The sequence below is a fragment of the Malus sylvestris genome, chromosome 2 (assembly GCF_916048215.2).
Source record: "Malus sylvestris chromosome 2, drMalSylv7.2, whole genome shotgun sequence".
Classification (NCBI taxonomy): Eukaryota; Viridiplantae; Streptophyta; class Magnoliopsida; order Rosales; family Rosaceae; genus Malus; species Malus sylvestris.
The window spans coordinates 9,611,507-9,629,701 of NC_062261.1; the positions used below are offsets into that span (position 1 = coordinate 9,611,507).

The following is an 18,195-nucleotide window of genomic DNA, read 5'->3' on the forward strand; positions in this document are numbered from 1 at the left end:
ATTTGGTTATCAAAATCATCTATTTTCTATTTAATCCTTTTTTAGGTAAAGATTAGAAATTGATTAAACGTCTAGTTTATCAAATAAATGAATGAATATTGAGTTTGTCACTAAAATTATCACAGTGCTGAGCAAATGACAGAGAACTTTTTATTTGGTTTGTTTTTTTTTTTTGCAAATTTGACCTTTTGTTTAAAGGTATTTTAACGAAAAACTCTTAGTACTGTTCACTTTAATGAAAAATCATATTTTTACACTTAAAAGTCAATTATGGTAATATTAACTTTACCATTTATTTTGTCCTTATCGTTAAAACTCACGATTTTCAAACGATTTTCATTAGTTTTCCTTTTGTTTAATGACTTGAAATTGAACGACCCAATCATCGAATAACATTGCGGGGGGGGGGGGAAAGAAAGTACCTATTTAGAGACTCATCACTAATTTTGAACACTCATTTAGAAACTTTAAAACAATACTCGTGTTGAAAATGTTGGTGAGTTAATGAATGCCCACACAGTAATGTTGAAACTATTGGTGGATTAATGAATGCCCACACATTAATGTGGACTTGGGAAATGAATGAGGATTGTATTTTCAAAAGGTGTGTACTGTAAATTTCAAAGTGTAATCATTACGCTTGTTTGGAGTTGCTCTATAAATAAAGCGCTCCGTGTGTTATCAAAATACACTGAGAAGAAGAAAAGATCAATAACATTAGTATCTATCCCTCCCTCTTTTATTTGTCATCTCCTTGTGTTATAGTTACAGTGTGATATTTTACACTTGTTTTGCTCATGTCACTAGTAAATGTTATCTTTCTAACTTTTGTCTATTTATAACAAATCAGATTTTTAAACAATATATTATCCATGATAGGAGGTTCTTATAGTATAATCTCTAAATATAGGAACTAAAATAAAAAATCCTTAAAAAAATTGTTTGCAATGGAAAGAGTCTCAGAAGCTCGAAGACGATTTCGACAATTTCACCATCAACGACCTGGACAATTTCAGTGTCGCTTCATCATTCTTCACGTGCACGTCATGTGCCCATCCTCCTCGCTCCGGGTCGACCAAGGATTTGCTGTTCCTTTGTTTGTGTCTCATGCTGTCTCTTTGCTAATATTGTAACACATGTCTGATGACTTAATTGAGAGATAACTGTGTTAAATTTTTTATTTGCCATTTAAAAATTAAAAAAAAAATCTGGAAAACGATGAAATACTTACGCGTGAGCAAAGTAAATTTGGCGTCAATCTTCTTCTCAATCTCGATTATCATCTTCACACCCTATCCAAGTGAGAGATTAATAGAAAAATGACAAGGGTGAAGGATCGGTCTTCCTGTAATTCGTACAATTTGGGGGGCAAGCATCAATCCCAGCCTATCCAAGTGAGAGATTAATAGAAAAATGACAAGGGTGAAGGATCGGTCTTCCTGTAATTCGTACAATTTGGGGGGCAAGCATCAATCCCAGTATATGAATATTGAACCCTCCATGCCCACTTTCATCTCTTGTTCACTCCCTCTGCTACCGTCTCATATCATATGCCTCTTTCATGGTTTGTTTTTGTAAAAAAAAAATCAGTACAAAGAATGTTTGACAATTTATCAGTGTCCTGAAGATATGTTATGATTTAGTTAACAGAGCTATTTTTTAATCAACTGGTATCTATAGTCATTTGTTTTCTCCACATCATTCAAATGCAAGGCTATACGGTTGCTTTCTACCCTAAGGTCATCTCCAACCGAAAGGTCTCGAGGGCCAGATAGTATAAAATAGCCCGAAACCGTCTCCAACTGAGGGATAGGCCAGAGGGCTTGTGGGCCCCATGAAATTTGAAAGGGCCAAAGGGCTGGCTAGAAATTTAAGAATTGCTGTTAAATATAACCGACATCATTTAATCATGTCGGTTATCCGACAGGAATTCTTAAACAAATTTTTGAATCCAACAGCTAGTTGATGCTAATTACCGTTGGATTCAAAAAAAAAAATTTGGGCCAATTTTTTTTTTTTTAATTCTTGAAAATTCTAATTTTTTTCCCTCTAAATACCTAAACCATTCATTCACCATTCCTCACAAATTTTTCACCATTCCCACACCATTTCAATTCTCATATTTTCTTACCTCTTTCAAAAATATTTCCTTCAATTATTTCAATAATTTTCAAATGGTCTCGCCTGTAATAAAAGTTAGGGCTTGGACCCGAAAGGAAGATGAAGCTCTATGCAGGGCTCATATATGGGTGTCAGAAGATAGTGTGAGGCGGAGTTCTCAAACAAGTGAAGGTGTTTGGACTCGTGTCTCCAAAAAATACTTAGAGTACTACGAAAGCACCACTCCATTGAATGTCCAAAACCAGAAGAGTTGTTTTTCAAGATGGAAGAAACATCTTCACCCAAGTTTGAACAAATAGCATCAATCACTGTTTGCAGTCGTAAGTAGACATGTAAGCGGCTTTAACTACTACAACGAAGTAAGTGTTTTCACAATTTATTTTAAATATTTAATTATATTATATTTAATTTCATGAATTACTTTCCCTTAATTTTTGTAAATACATTTAATTATATTACATTTAATTTCATAAATTAATTTCCTTTAATTTTTGTAATTATATTTTCTAGGTACACCAAGCGGAGAAATTGTATATGGAAGGCAGCTTTAAACCTTTTCAGTTTCACAGTTGTTGGGAAATTTGTAAAGGGTAGGTGTTGTTTGAAGATCCATCTCAACATAGAGTAGGTCATATGCCAGTGTTCGGAACTGCATCCTCAGCTGCAAATATGGATGAAGATGGATCTCCTGCCATTCAACAAACAAGGGTAGAAAATCCGTCTTCAAGTGAAGGTTCCATACCTAGGGCTATGAGACGAAACAAGGCATGAAGGTTGAAGAAAAAAGGCAAAGCAAATGATGATTACGCCACTCAACAATAAGTGGCGGAGCAAACTGCCCTTGAGGCGGAAGAAAGGAGCCGTAGGCATGAAGAACATACCAAACAAATACAATAAGAGATAGATGATAAGAATATGGAAATGAACACTTCGAATTACACTTCAATGAGTAAGACCTATTTTGATAGAAAAAAAAAAAGAAATTATGACCCGACGACAGTTGTTTACCTCTGACTATACTCCTACAATGGTGGATGATGAAGATGATGTTGATTATGGATATTAAATTTAAGTTGTAGTTTTTTAATTTAAGTTAATGTTGTTTTTAAATTTAATTTGTAGTTTTTAAATTTAAGTTGTAGTTGTTAAATATAAGTTGTAGTTTTTAAATTGAAGTTGTTGTAGTTTTTAAATTTAAATAATAAATTATGTTTGGCCCTATGGCCCTCGGTTGGAAATAGAAGCAAATATGGTCCTGTATTGTTCATTAAATTTCTTAGAGGACCAGAGAGCTAAAACAAGCCCTCTGGCCAGCCTTCGGTTAGAGATGACCTAAGTTATCTGCTCAGAACGTCTACTGTAAAAACAAGGTTCTTTTCTTAACTTCACTAATTAATTTAAATTTAGCTTTCAAAGTTGCTAAACTAGTCTTTATACAATTTGCAGCTCGCAAAGGTTGCCAAATTTGTCTCATTGATAATGAGGGCAAGCCAACAACATATTTACCTGTGGGAAGACTGGCAGGTCAGCCTTATCAGGTGATTGGCCACTGTGGTAAGGTTTTTTTAAGGAATTCTTGTGCAGTGCCTTTTATTTATAGTAGAATAAAATGAGAAGATTAACTTGTCCTCTTAGTATAAATTCAATCCTAGCTATAAGAAAAGAATAACTAAAGTAATAAATAAGCAACAAACCAAATCTATATATTGAAATCTAATGCACCCCAATTTAGTGATTTTTCAATATTTATCAGAATCTAAATTTCTAGATATATAGATTTGGTTTCTTGATTATTTATTACTCTAGTTATTCTTTTCTTAAGCTATGATTGAATTTATACTAAGAGGACAAGTTAATTTTCTCATTTTTTTCTACCATAAATAAAAGGCACTACAAAAGAATTCTTTAAAAAAACCTTACCATAGTGGCTAATCACCCGTTGGGGCTGACCTGCTAGTCTTTTCGCAGGCAAAAATGTTTATGGCTTACCCTCATTATCAATGAGGCAAAATTTGGCAACCTTTGCGAGCTGCAAATTGTACAAAGACTAGTTTAGCAACTTTGAAAGCTAAATTTAAATTAATTAGTGAAGTTAAGAAAAGAAGCTTGTCTTTACGGTAGACATTCTGAGCATATAACTTAGGTAGAAGGCAACCCTGTAGCCTTCCATTTGAATGGTGCGGAAAAAACAAATGACTGAAGATACCAATTGAGCCACCCTCATCCAGTGCCGCCAACTGAGAAACAGCTTATGCGTTTCCAGATGCTCCATAAGAGTCCCAGTGATTCGATTGTACACCACAATCATCCTGCATTTGGGCTCATACCAGCAGTATCCAATTGGCTTAGTGATCCAGGGATGGTCGATTCTATTGAGACAATCAGCTTCTCGCTGCACATTTGTTTGGAAAATGTTAGAACCCCACTTGAACCTTTACCACCTTTACCCAAATGGTTTCATCTCAGCTTATATAGCTAGTTGCAAGCTAAGAAAGCCAAGAAAACAATTGACACTTGGGCTAACTAAGTGATGCCATTGTCATTGTCAAGGTACATGGACACATTGACGGAGGGTGGGTCGGACAACATACGTGGTTGTGGAGTTTTTTCCTTTGTGAATTGCTCCCCTAGAAGCGGAAAACATTCTCCCTTTGAGATCGTGAAGGGTGAGTCAGGACATTGCTTGTATTTCGGCCTGGCTAAAGACACACAAGGGGGTCGATTCTTCTTCTGGGATAATTCGGGCAACTGGAGACAACATGCCTGGATTTATGAAAAATTAAATGAATAGACAATTAGAAAATATACATAAGGCCTGGGTAAGTCTTGACATTAGTCCTCTTTAATGCTGACCTGGCTTCTTTGCTTTCCCAGTTCCCATACACTCCCATCCATTCCTATTTTGTGTGATCACGATTAAGCCACGTCAATATTTTATATTGATTTTTTATAGAGATAATAAGACAAAAAGCAATAGTGATATAAAATGTTGATGTGGCTTAACTAGGACCACACAAATAGAAGGTGATGGGAGTGTATGGGAACTGGGAAGACAGAGAAGCCATGTCCCTTTAATGAAACAAAATTCTGTAATTATTTATTTATTTTGGGTTGTTTTATTAACATCTCACATATTGTTGAATATATCTCACATACTAAATACACCTCAGATCTACTTTTTCAATCAAAATTTATCTTAATACACCCCACATACTTTCCTATACTACCCTCACACCCCAAACTTTTTACATACACCTCACATTTTTCACATATATTCAACATTATCTCATTATTCATTCTTACCACACCTCCAAATTTCAAGATTCTCGCTAAACATATAAATGCTAATTATGAGGTCAACTGCATGACATTTGATTGTTGGTTTATTTTACTGATAGAGTACAAATCCAAAATTTGTATCCCTCTCTGTTACTCCTCTAGAATCAATCTCACTAAATTTTGATCAAAAAAAAAAAAATGATAGGACATGGGTGAAATTTTTTTTTTCAAAATTATAATGGGAAGATTAAAACGGGTTCAATTCTTTTTTTCTTTTTTTGGTGAACATAGGTTCAATTCTTTTTACTGTACAAAACTTAAAAGAAAGTAGCACAAACTGCCAAACTTACCACTTAAAGAAAAATTTGTTTATATTATAATGGATTTTTTTTTTTGAGAAATTTATAATTTGTTTTGGAGTAGTTATAGATTTTAATAACAAAAAAAAAATTGTAGTTCTTACAAAATCCATAATGAAGTACGTCTGGTTACGATTTCGTAACATTTTTTTATTTTTAGAGTTTACATTTCTATCAATTTGGGTTTTTTTTGTCAATTAGGAGTTTTTTTTGTCAATTAGGAGTTTTAGGATTTTAGTGTTCAGGTTTAGACAACCAATTTAGAGTTAGGGTTCATATTAGTAAATAATTTGTGTATTCAATTTCTTTTAAATTTTTTGGAGCTAAATATTCATTTTATATTAAGATGCATGAGTAATTTAATAATACATATTTATGTAGAATGTATTCAACAATATATAGAGTGCTAATAAAAAAACATTTTATTTTTTAGAATAAACCATGCCTGATCACAGGATCCGCTGTCAACTCACTGCCCTCGTCGAACGATTTTAATATTCTATTTTTTTATTTTTTTTAAGAGAAACGGCTCAAAAGAAAGAGGAAATATCTGAGCTCAAAACCCTAGCTAGCATGGCATCTGAGAAACGTTTACCCAAGAAGAAAACCCATTTCTTGTGCAAAAATGTAAAGAAAATATGGTGAAACATCATAATAGCACGCTTAATCCCGAAAATATTGCTAAATGCTAATAAAACTTATACCTGCAGCTGCATCTGCAGCATCGCCGCCGTGAGCTCCACCGCCTGGGAAGCAGCTGCCCATACTCTTCCGCTCTCCTCTCCTAGTACTCTAGGGTAGCGGCTAGGGTAGAGGCTAGCTTTTATACAGGGTATAGGGTTCTATTTGCAATTTGACATATCCTACAAACACGTGTCCCCTTCCGGTTCTGAAGGCATTATTTTGTCTTAATTTCATTTCGAACCTCCTTCTTTCTCTCTTATGCGGCTGCCACATCATCCTCTGCCTGCCCGAAAATACCAATTTACATTTTTTAATAATTAGTATATCCGGTTAAAAACACAAGATATTGGGAATGATCATATTATTAATTAATTTGATTGGACGGGTCACTGCAATTTCCGAAACAAATCCCGGTTGCAGAAAGCATCATTAATGAGTGAGCGAAATTTTTTATCAAATCTATTTGATTTTGTGTAAAAATAATTAGTATGAAAAATGCAAAAAAACATTACTCATTGTGAATTAATCTTCAATGCCGTAATTAACCAACTTTCGCTTCCGCTTTTAACCATATTGATGTTAATTACGTGGGATATACTTTCGTTTACTAACTTTAGGGGAACAAAATGAAAGGCCCGACCGACACTATATAAGATCGAGGACAGATTGCGATCACGGTTAAACCACATCAACATTTTATATTCTTATTGTTTTTTGTCTTATTATTTCTATAAAAAAATTAATATAAAATATTGATTTGACTTAACAGAAACCGTACAAATAAAGGAGAATAAAAAGGACACTATAACAAAAGGGCAGACAATCTACCTCTATATAAGGGACTTGGATTGTCTACCCTCCCATTTCGGTGCCCTTCCCGTGCCCTTCTGTTTTGTGTGGTCACGGTTAAGCCACGTCAACATTTTATATTGTTTTTTTATAAAAATAATAAAACAAAAAGAAATAGTAATATAAAATGTTGACGTGACTTAACCGTGACCACACAAACAAAAGGGCATGAGAAGGGCACCGAAATGGGAGGACAGACAATCCAAGTCCCTATATAAGATGGTATGGAAGGATTGCAATCAATTTTTCTTACTCATTATGTCCTTGGATATTTACTACAATTTTACTTCTGCTGCCCACCACCGTCCATTGCTAATAAATGAGCTTTTGCTGGGTTGTTTTTCTTGAATTTCACGTTTCTTTGATTAACATATGAATTCAAAAAGAAAAAAAAAGTAAAAAAAAAAGAGCCAAAACAAAAATATGATTCTTACTCCTCCTCAGTTCAACAGAAAATTTAAGTAAATAATTTTAACAAAAATCTGATTCTTACTCCTTCTTAATTCAATTCTTTCCAAATCCAATTCCTTTTATTTCAATTACAGTTACGCAAAAGAGCCATAACATAACTCTTTTTCGTTGCCAATGACGGTGAAATGACTATTATATGTAGTATGTAAATGCATGCCAGAATTTCAATAAGGGGGCGTTTGTTTGCCCTCACTAAGTGGGACTGGACTAGACTGGACTAACTGTTAGTCCAATATTGTGTTTGTTCCATGCTGGGACTAACATTAATGAGACTAAAGGGGACTAGCATGGACAAAACCCTTCACTAAGAGGTCTTAGCAAGACCCCCCAATAACCATGGGACTAGCTAAGACTATCTTCTCTCGTCCTCGTCATGCTCAACAACCACTCCGGATAGACTTCCCGTTATCTCCGGTCACCTAGATCATAATAAAATATTAATAATTTATATATTAAATAATATAATATTAGAATTTGTTATTATCCGGCTTCTTAGTCCAACACTGCACCAAACGCTTCACTAAGTTAGTCCAGCTTAGTCTAGTCTAAGCCAGTCCAGCTTAGTCCTTGAAGCTAGTCCAGTCCGAGATAGTCCGGCGTAACAAACGCCCCCTAAGTGTTTTAAAAATCAAGGGCATTAATTATTCAAGAAACCAAATAACATGACAAGAGAACGCAACCAATCATCCTTTGTAACGTTAATTACCATTACTGACATTAAAACTCCACATGAGCAAGGCATGCAACTTGAACGAATGACGTTTCTTGGAATCATGGTCTAAAATATCCATAATATCCCGATATTTCCATCGAAATTTCCGTGTTTTTGGACTACCGATATTTTTTTGGACTACCGATATTTTCGATATCATCGATATTTTAGACCTTGCTAAGTCACTCATGTATCTTACCATACAATGTATAAAGTGTAAAATATTGTACTAATTCATTATATATAAATGATTATGGTATGTTTAAACTTATTTCATTAATTACTACATATTTTCTACACTCACAATGTTTGCCAGTTCGCTATATAACCAACTTAAATCAGTTATATCTATCACGCAATGCATTTCCTTCCAATTTTTTGTGATAAACTAATAGATAATTGACTAAATAAACATCATGCAAAGTTTCAATAAAAATTTCCAAGTTTTTCTTACAATTTCCGTGGTTTTTATTCAATTTTTATCGATATTGATAATATCCCGATATTTTCATCGAAATTTTCGTGTTTTTGGACTACTGATATTTCCGATATCATCGATATTTTATACCTTGCTTGGAATTAATCATGCAAAAACTGTTGGAAAATATTAGTATTTAAGTTTATTTTAGTATTTGGATTTTGCTTGTTAGTTTAGGATTTGGATCTAATCCATCCGAGTTAGGGTTTCTTAGTTTTAATTCTCTATAAATATTGCCTGTAATTTAGTTTGAATAACAAGCTAGTCACAATGTAGTCTTTTAAGGTTTTGTAGCCGTTCCGGCATTCTCGTTTGTTTAATAATATTTCTATTATTCTTGTTAGTCTTATTCGTTACGCATTCTGATATTCAACTAGGGTTTGACACAATAGATTAAAAGGAAAACAAACGAAAAGTCCAAAAAAACTTCCATTTTAATGAAAAGTCATTTTTAAAGGTATAGTGAATAGTACCAGGAAAATGTATAAATGTGGTTTTTCATTAAAAATGAAAAGTACTGGAAGTGTTTTGTTAAAACTCCTAGATTAAATTGATTGATTTATCACTGGCCTAGCTAACCCAAATTACCACCCACCCAAATCCTCCTTGAACCAACAAATCAGCCATCCAATCCAAACTTCCCTAATCTTAGAAACAATCAATATATTTGGCAATCTACTGCTATTAATTTGCTCAAGACTTGGTTAGTTTCATGTTGCCTCGTTCCATTGAGCAATACGCTTGAATTATGAGGACGAAATTTCCATTCCCAGTTTGCACTTTCACATATATAAAACATGAATGAATGCTTAATGGGAAGATTAATATAAGGTTTTTAATTTATACCCTTAATTTTCACAAATAAGCATTTTCCCCTATCATATATAAATCCCGCTCTTTTCGTTTTATGGTTGTCTGTTCCATGCATGCATGCACATTTTGGTATTGGTCAGGAGAAAACAGAATGTACTCATCTCATGGCATGCATATCCAAGGAATGCTTATTCTGATCATTCCAAGCATCCATCCCAGGTTGCGTAGTGAACCAAAAGAGACCACAGCTGGTTTCGTAGCGTATGGCGCGTGAATTTTTATTTTTGATTAAAGGAAAGAAACTAATCCAAAAATGGATATATATATATATATATATATATAAGTAGTATTAGTTATCGTAGGATAGATTTTTCAGTGAGATCTGTACATGAAGAGATACACTACATGTCATTATACAATTTAAGAGAATTTTTTTTTTCCAAGTGTCTCTCCAATTGTAATGGCATGTAATGTACCATCCCGTATTTCGATCATACTAAAAAATCTCTATTATATTAGAGGAGGAAGGCAATGTATTCTTTCAAGCATAATTAAGTAATGTGATCATATAAAGCCATACAGGGAATCCTCGACCCCTTTTTTTTGGAGTGTATTAAATGTGGGGAGTTTGAGCCTTTGTGAACTAAGTAGCACAAAGTTATATGAGTGTGTCATCATCATTTGGGTTACAAGTTTCACATGTTTGCTGCACTGCTGAAAATAACCATTTTTGTATAGAGATTTATCTATTTATTTATAAAAGATTACTTCCGTAGCAATAAGAAAAATCAAAGAGGCGAGCTAGCATATATTAGTCGAGTATTGTGGGGAGCTTCGACATTTATTGATTTCGATATATATATAGTTAGGATTCGGAAATACACACATTAATTAGTACGTACTCGCAGTACAACCGGTAACACTGGCTTCTTTTGATAGTTCATGGTTCTTTCTCATGACATTTCGTGAAAGCTATATATGCCTTGCTTCACCTAATGGCTTGAAGATGGAACCAGCTCGATGAGCATTAGAGCCAAGATATGATCGAGAAGTCAACATTATCTGTTACTGTACAAACTAGCAATGAATGGCCTGCACGATGCAGTGGGATTGAAAATCGTGTAAATTTTTGTAATCAGATAGTTGTAATCAGTATTTTCAAAAGATTTTCGAAAGATTTCCAGACCCCTCGGTGAAGAGGAAACCAAGGGGTCTAGTAGCCTGAGGGATGCGTCGAAAGCAGAGGGAAGGGAAGGAGGTTCTTGTGGGGGGGGGGTAGCCTTTACGCGTTGGGATGGAAAAACATGAACGAAGAGTTGGATCCGTAGGTGGCAATCACATTTGAGGGCGAGGGGCTTTTCTTCAATGGCGACCAGGGGTAAAACAAGTGCTTATGAACAATGTTTTAGTTGTTTTTTGGTTTTAGTATATATTAAATTTTATAATTGGAACTGTTTAATTTTTTAAAATTTTCTTTGGAGATCATCCTTATAAAAAATCATTCAAATTGAGAATCATTTAGCCATTCAAATGTATCAATCAAATTAACGGCGTAAGTACCAAGTAACACATTAGTGGTGAACCATCAATTTATTTTATATATTTGGAAGACTTAACGATATTGATTCAAACAATTTTTTATAAGGATAGGCAAATCCTTTCAAAAAAATTCACGAGTGACGGTGGTGGTGAGTATATAAGCAAATCCTTTCAAAAAAATTTGGTGGACAAAGGTATTATTCATCACATGTCTTGTCTACATACCCCATAACAAAACGGGCTTGCTAAGAGAAAACATAGACATACGGGCTTGCTGAGAGAAAACATAGACATATTATATAGACATCTATTACTTTATTACAATCAGCTTCCTTACCACCTTCATTTTGGTCATTTGCTTGTCAAGCATCACTTTATCTAATCAATCGCATGCCTTCTTCCACTTTGCACAATAAATATCTATTTGAGGCCTTGTTTAATTCTATTCTTGAGATTCATCACCTTCGAGTGTTTGGTTGTTCATGCTATTCTTTACTTAGACTTTATACCAATAACAAACTGCAACCTAGGACCACCAAGTGCATTTTTCTAGGTTATGCTTCAAAGTATAAGGAGTACATTTGTTTTGAAGCTACCACAAAAAGAGTTTATATATCTCGTCATGTTTTGTTTGATGAGAGAGAATTTCCATATTCCACTTTGGCCTCTAAATTGTCAAAAGTGTATCCTCTATTGCCTACCATGTCCATAACTATTCCCGTGTTAACCCCAAACCGTAACAATGTCATAGTCACACCACGATTTGAGTATGTGTCTCCTTCCTCATCATTATCAATGTCCAATACACCAAGTGTTGAATATGTGCCTGTGCCACCTGAGAAGAGCTCTGGAGATTTGAATGACAATGGTTCTACAACTTTAAGTGCTTCCAGGTCTAACTCTTCACCTGCTACTTCTCCCATTACTGCCACTGCTCATCAATCCTCGCCTTCACTCTATGTGGTTCCTGAATTTCAAGGGGATCAACTTCAGGTGGTTTTGTCCATGCCACCATTGAATCTGCATCTTATGCAGACTTGATCGTGGAATCTCTAAAAATATTGCTCTATTAGCATCTGTTCATGAACATGGTGGTGTTGATCTTACTAAGGTAGAACCTGCCACATATAAATCTGCTATAAAATCTCCAGTTTGGTTGGTTGCACTGAAAGATGAACTGAGTGCTCTTCATAGTCAACGAACATGGTTTCTTGTTCCTCTTCCACCTCATTGAAATTTAGTAGGCTGTAAGTGGGTGTTCAAGATTAAAAAGAATGCAGATGGTTTTATAGGGAGGTATAAGGCTCGCTTGGTTGCAAAGGGTTATAATCAAGAAGAAGGAATCGACTAGGGTGAGATGTTTAGTCTTGTTGTTAAGCCCATTACATTGAGGTTAGTACTTGCCTTGGCTGCTCATTTTCATTGGAATCTTCGTCAACTTGATGTGAAAACGTTTTTCTGCATGGTGTGTTACAAGAGGAAGTATATATGGCTCAACCTCCAGGTTTTCTGGATCCTACTCACAGTGATTATGTTTGTAAGTTGCACAAGTTCTTATATGGTCTTAAGCAAGACCCAAGGGCTTGGAATGTGTGATTTACGAGTTTCTTGCCATCTTTGGGGTTTCAATCTACCTATAGTGACTCATCTTTGTTTGTTAAATTTGTGAATGGTTATGTTATGATCCTATTATTATATGTTGATGATATTATCATCAAGGGAAGTGCTTCTCAAGCTATATCAAATGTTATTCATGCACTTACTCAAGAGTTTGATATCAAAGATCTCGGACCATCGCATTATTTTCTTAGGACAGGTTGTTCATAAGGAGGATGGATTATTTCTATCTCAAGACAAATATGTTGGTGATTTGCTTGTAGAATCTGGAATGGAGATGTCTAAGCCTTGTGCTACACCTTGCCTACCCTATAATCAGTTGTTGAAGGATGATCGAAAACCCTATAATAATCCAGCACTATATCGAAGCCTTGTGGGAGCACTTCAATACCTCACTTTCACTCGGCCTGACATTGCATTTGCAGTACATCAGGTTTCTCAGTTCATGCAGTGTCCTATGGAAGCTCATTTGTGGCAATTAAAAGGATTCTGTGCTATCTAAAAAGCTACTCAAGGATATGGTTTGCATTATACCAAAGAAGATTTGGATTTATAGGCATTTAGTGATGCTGATTGGGCAGGGGATCCCAATGATCGACGATCTACTACAAGACTGGTTGTCTTTCTTGGATCTAACCCTATCTCATGGTCCTCCAAGAAACAAAACACTGTCTCACGTTCCTCCACTGAGGCAGAGTATTAAGCATTGTTTTCCACAGTTGCTGAGATTGATTGGATAAAGCAATTGGTACAGTTTCTGCAAGTTTCAATTTCTGGTACACCTACCCTTTATTATGATAATTTATCTACAATTGCTCGTACATGTAATCTTGTCCAGCATCAGCGCACAAAACATATTGAGATTGATGTTCATTTTGTGAGGGAACGTGTGGCTAAAAGAATGTTGCTGGTTTAGTTTGTCTCTTCACAAGAGCACTTTGCAGATATCCTAACTAAAGGGTTGTCTGCACCATTGTTTCGAACTCATTGTGCCAATCTCAGACTTAGTTTTACTGCCCCTGTGATTGAGGGGAGATGTAAGGAGTAATCAATTTAAGGTTTGTACTCTTGCCAAGTGTCAGAAGATTAGGCAAGGAGTTTGGAGTTTGTTAAAACAATTAGCTTAGTTTGTAAGCCATCTTAGGTGTATATATACTACAATGTTAATGTAAACAGTTAAGGAAAATTATCAATACAAACATATTACTTCTTCTCTAAGAATTCTGTGTCTCTCTCTGTCTCTGTCTCTCTCTCTCTAAGTATACTGTGTTCATCTTCTACGCACTCTCTCTTTCTTTTTTTCTAAGTCTACTGTGTTCATCTTCTTCTGCATATGATCAAGCTTGGTTAACATAAAACACTGAAGAAAACGATGAAAAGTTAAATTTTATATATATATATATATATTTAATAGTCATGCTTTACCATGCAAGGAAATTTTATTATTTTTTATTACTTATTGTGTAACAAACATGGTGAAAATACCGTCTTAAACAGCTTTTAAGGGAATGGTTTTGTTCTTTTTGACAGGTGGATGTTTCTTTTTATAAGCTTCTAAAGACCCAAGTAACTCTTTAAGTTCGTAAATACTTAAATTTCTAATGTAGGTATCGTTTCACCTAGATTATGACAAGCATTAACAATAAGACCCGCTTTAGCATGATAATCATAGAAGAACTCATCTTCCTCCAACTTAATATTTTCAAACTGGTTTGTGAAAAATTGGAGCTTCAAAGCACTCATATCAACGTTCCCCATGAGTGTCTTTTACAATGTCCCAAGCATCCTTGGAAGTTTCACCAGCAGAGATGTATTCAAATTGCTCAGGTGAAACGACTGTGAACAACAGTTTTCACGCCCTTTTGATTGTTCGTGCTATGAAGCACTTCATGTTTTGACCATTCCTTCTAGGTTTAGCGACAATTTTTTTAGTTTTAGTTTTCTTATCTTAGGCTCAGACCAACCATTGACACAAGTGTGCCATACCCTATCATCTAGAGTCCACGAGAAATGGATGAGTAACTGAACTCACAACACAATCCATCCTCAAAACCCAAGGATACAATTAGAGAACCATTAGACCATCTCCAACCGAAGAAGGGCCAGAGGGTTCGTTTTAGCCCTCTAGCCATCCAAGAAATTAATATTTTAATGAACAGTGCATAGCCATATTTCTTACCGTCTCCAACCGAGGGCCATAGGATTCGCTTTAGCCCAGTTACAAAAAACTGTTTCTAACCAAGGGCCAAAAGGCTATAGTATGAAATGTGAAGAATTGAAATAAAATGAGTTAATATAGTATGAAATGGTGAAAAATATGAGAGAAATGATATAGGAAAAAATTAGAAATTAAAAAAAAAGAAAAAAAGAAGAAGAAGAAGTGGGCTAGCCATAAAAACAAAAAGTGGGCTGGGACAAAAAAAAACCTAAGCCCTAAACCATAAAGTAGGCTAGACAAATGGAAAAGAACAAAAAAAAAAAAAGTGGGCTAGCCAGCGGGCTGGTTGGTTGGTTAAAAATGGCCAGCTGGTTGGCCCTTTGGGCTTTTTTGTTAAGTGGGGCCCACAAACCCTTTGGCTTATCCTTCAGTTGGAGACAATTTTGGGATTATTTTCGGTCATCTGGACCCTTCGGTTGGAGATGATCTTACCATTTGACACAAAAAATGGCACAATATCAGTATTAAATATACAAAAATTAAAATTCAACACTTAAAAATCCATAATACGAAATTGAGACTTGTCCATAACAAAGTGGATGATATTAAAGGCGGGAAAAAGCCCGGTCAAAGGCTCTAACAGAAATTAAAACCGTTTGGCTTTATATTCGCGGCTGAAGCAGCAGCAGAAGAAAAATTCCCCACATTCCTGCTCTTTGTGATTCCCATTTCTGTTCTTTCTTTTTTTTTTCCTTTTTATCGTTGAATCTGAATTCATTTGATTGACATTGCAGAGCAAGAATAATGGTGAAGCAAATATTGGCCAAGACGGTCGAACTTGCCGACCAAGTCACGAAGGCTTTGGACGTGGCGGTTGTGAGTTCCGAGGAGAAGGAGTCGGTCCCCAAGCTCAAATCCAAGACTCGAATGTTGGCGGGGCTGCTCCGCCAGTTCCTCAGCCGTGACCTCTCCGTCCTCGATTCCTACGGTCGCCTACAACGGCTGGTAATCAACGGCGTCGAAGGAATCCTCAGCAGGTTTCTGTCCAAGCTGCTCAAGCGTTGTCCTGTCAATTGCACTGTCATTGACAAGATCAAGCTTTGCTTCACCACCACCACCCCCTTATCTGACTTCCGCATTATCTCTAGGTTACTCGACAATTCAATCCAAGATGTCTCGTGGATTCTACATCTCATTTGGAACTGTGAGTACGAGTACTCGACGCTGCCTCCAATCGCATCTAACGAGTTGATTCTGTTCATTATTTGGGAGCAGATTGCTATTCTTCGCCGCGAGCCTGTTTCACTTGAATGTCGATCTGATGCGGCATGTGCTCTCGGATCGCTTGTCCGGGACGACTGTCGAAATGCGGAGTTCATTGTTGAGGAAGGTGGAGTCGAACCCTTATTGAAGTTAGTCCAAGAGGGTACAATGGAAGAACAAGAGAATGCTGCCAGGACCCTTGGGCTGCTGGCACTTGTTCGGCAAGGTGTCGAACGCATGATACATGCGGGCGTGTTTAAAGTGTTCGCAAAAATCCTCAGAGAAGCCCCCATGAAAGTTCAGGTTGTTGTGGCCTGGGCGGTGTCTATGCTCGCAGACGAACACCCCGAATGCCAACATGGTTTTGCGCAGCACGATGTTGTCCCCTTGCTCGTTAGCCATCTCGCATCTGAAACTGATAGTGACGTCAATGTCAATGACGACCATGCCACCATGGCCGAAATGAAAGCAATGGCAGCAACAGCACTTTGGAAACTAGCCACGGGGAACTCAGTCATTTGCCATAGCCTCTCGAACTCAGGAGCGCTATTATATTTCGCAATGCTATTGGAAAAGGGTTCTGAAGATGTTCGATTCTACTCTGCCAATGCATTAATGGAGATCGCCGCAGTAGCAGAGAATAATGCCGAGTTGAGGAGATCAGCCTTGAGTTCAAAATCTCCGGCTTGGAAAAATGTCGGTGATCAATTACTAATAAAGATCACCGATAAGGCAGATCCAGAGCTCGTAACCATATGCATCAAAGCTGTTGGGAATTTGGCATGGGCCTTTGGGGCAACAGAAACAAGGATGATAGACGCATTGGTCGGATTTCTACAAGAAACAGAAGATGAGATGTTAGAGGCTTGCATTGCCCTCACAAAATTCGTACGTCCAAACAACTATTTTCGCCATGATTTTTCCAAGCAAATAGTACGTGTTGGAGGGGCTATGCAATTAATCCAGCTTTTGTATTTTGAGAGAAGGATTATTCAAATTCGTGCCTTGGTTCTCATCTGCAACATTGCACCAGAGATCGAAGAGCTTACACGGGTTGAGATGCTCACCGCGCTTAAATGGGCGTCGAATCAATCTTATATGACCCAAGACGAAACGCTGAACACATTGTTACAGAAGGCTAAGAGTAGGCTGAATCTTCCTCATCAGTCCAGGGGCTCAAGGGGATGCCCTTAACTCAATCAATGTGTACAAATGATTCGAATTTACAAATTTTTTAATCAGATGAATAAAAAGCCTTTTTTTTTTGTGTGTCTTGGGCAGTGTCTGAGCTCGCGGATAAACAACCGAAATTCCAAGACGGTTTTGCACTACACTCTGTAGTCCCTTGCTGGTTAATTAACCGTCTCGCATTTGAAATTGTTCATGCGTGCATACTAACGACGAGAACAAGACTAATTGCGATGTAAATGTGAATGATGACCCCGAAACCATGCCATTGGAGAGGCTTTTAAAGACAATGTGATAAACGTTGCATTTTAATTAGTGCATGTCATTGGACAAGGACAATTTGAAGTAGGAGCAAGCGTGCGAGTGGTTAGTAACTTAGTTGTTTAAGAGTATTTACTTTTGCACTTGTTTGAATTCAAGGAGTCACTGGGTGAGTTTCCGATTCTCAATTTCTGAAATGTAATCAAATGTTCATCACTCATGTCTTCGCGATCTTTGTGATCCGCAATGTCACGGTTAATTGCTTCTGTATCTGATTTTTTCACACCTTTTAGCTGAAATTTTGTTCTCACTATTTGCTTGTGGAGACTGTTAATTGATAATCTGGTTGAGGACCCAATGAATTGAACAACACATCATTGCCTATTTGATTCGATTTTTCTCT

General features: G+C 36.3%; 2 protein-coding genes across 5 annotated transcripts; one reads left to right on the plus strand and one right to left on the minus strand.

Annotated features, from left to right (window-relative positions):
• Positions 1 to 717: 717 nt before the first annotated feature.
• On the minus strand, positions 718 to 6,609 carry LOC126583827 (uncharacterized). 4 transcript variants are annotated; one of them, XR_007609844.1, is made up of 5 exons: positions 6,464 to 6,609; positions 4,713 to 4,884; positions 4,238 to 4,513; positions 1,232 to 4,150; positions 718 to 1,147 (listed from the first exon to the last, which is right to left on the minus strand). XR_007609844.1 is itself a non-coding variant. In XM_050248353.1 (3 exons), the coding sequence occupies exons 1-3, from the start codon at positions 6,522 to 6,524 to the stop codon at positions 4,645 to 4,647; spliced, it is 345 nt and encodes a 114-aa protein (XP_050104310.1). In that variant the 5' UTR covers positions 6,525 to 6,569; the 3' UTR covers positions 1,248 to 4,644. The 4 variants fall into 4 exon arrangements, 1 of the variants encoding a protein (XP_050104310.1); XR_007609845.1 differs by having other exon boundaries at positions 718 to 1,140; positions 1,232 to 4,513; XR_007609843.1 differs by having other exon boundaries at positions 1,232 to 4,513.
• Positions 6,610 to 15,820: 9,211 nt separating this feature from the next.
• LOC126610369 (uncharacterized) lies at positions 15,821 to 17,608 on the plus strand. Its single transcript, XM_050278432.1, has one exon. It carries the CDS (start codon positions 15,885 to 15,887, stop codon positions 17,535 to 17,537), a length of 1,653 nt encoding a protein of 550 aa, XP_050134389.1. The 5' UTR covers positions 15,821 to 15,884; the 3' UTR covers positions 17,538 to 17,608.
• Positions 17,609 to 18,195: the final 587 nt, after the last annotated feature.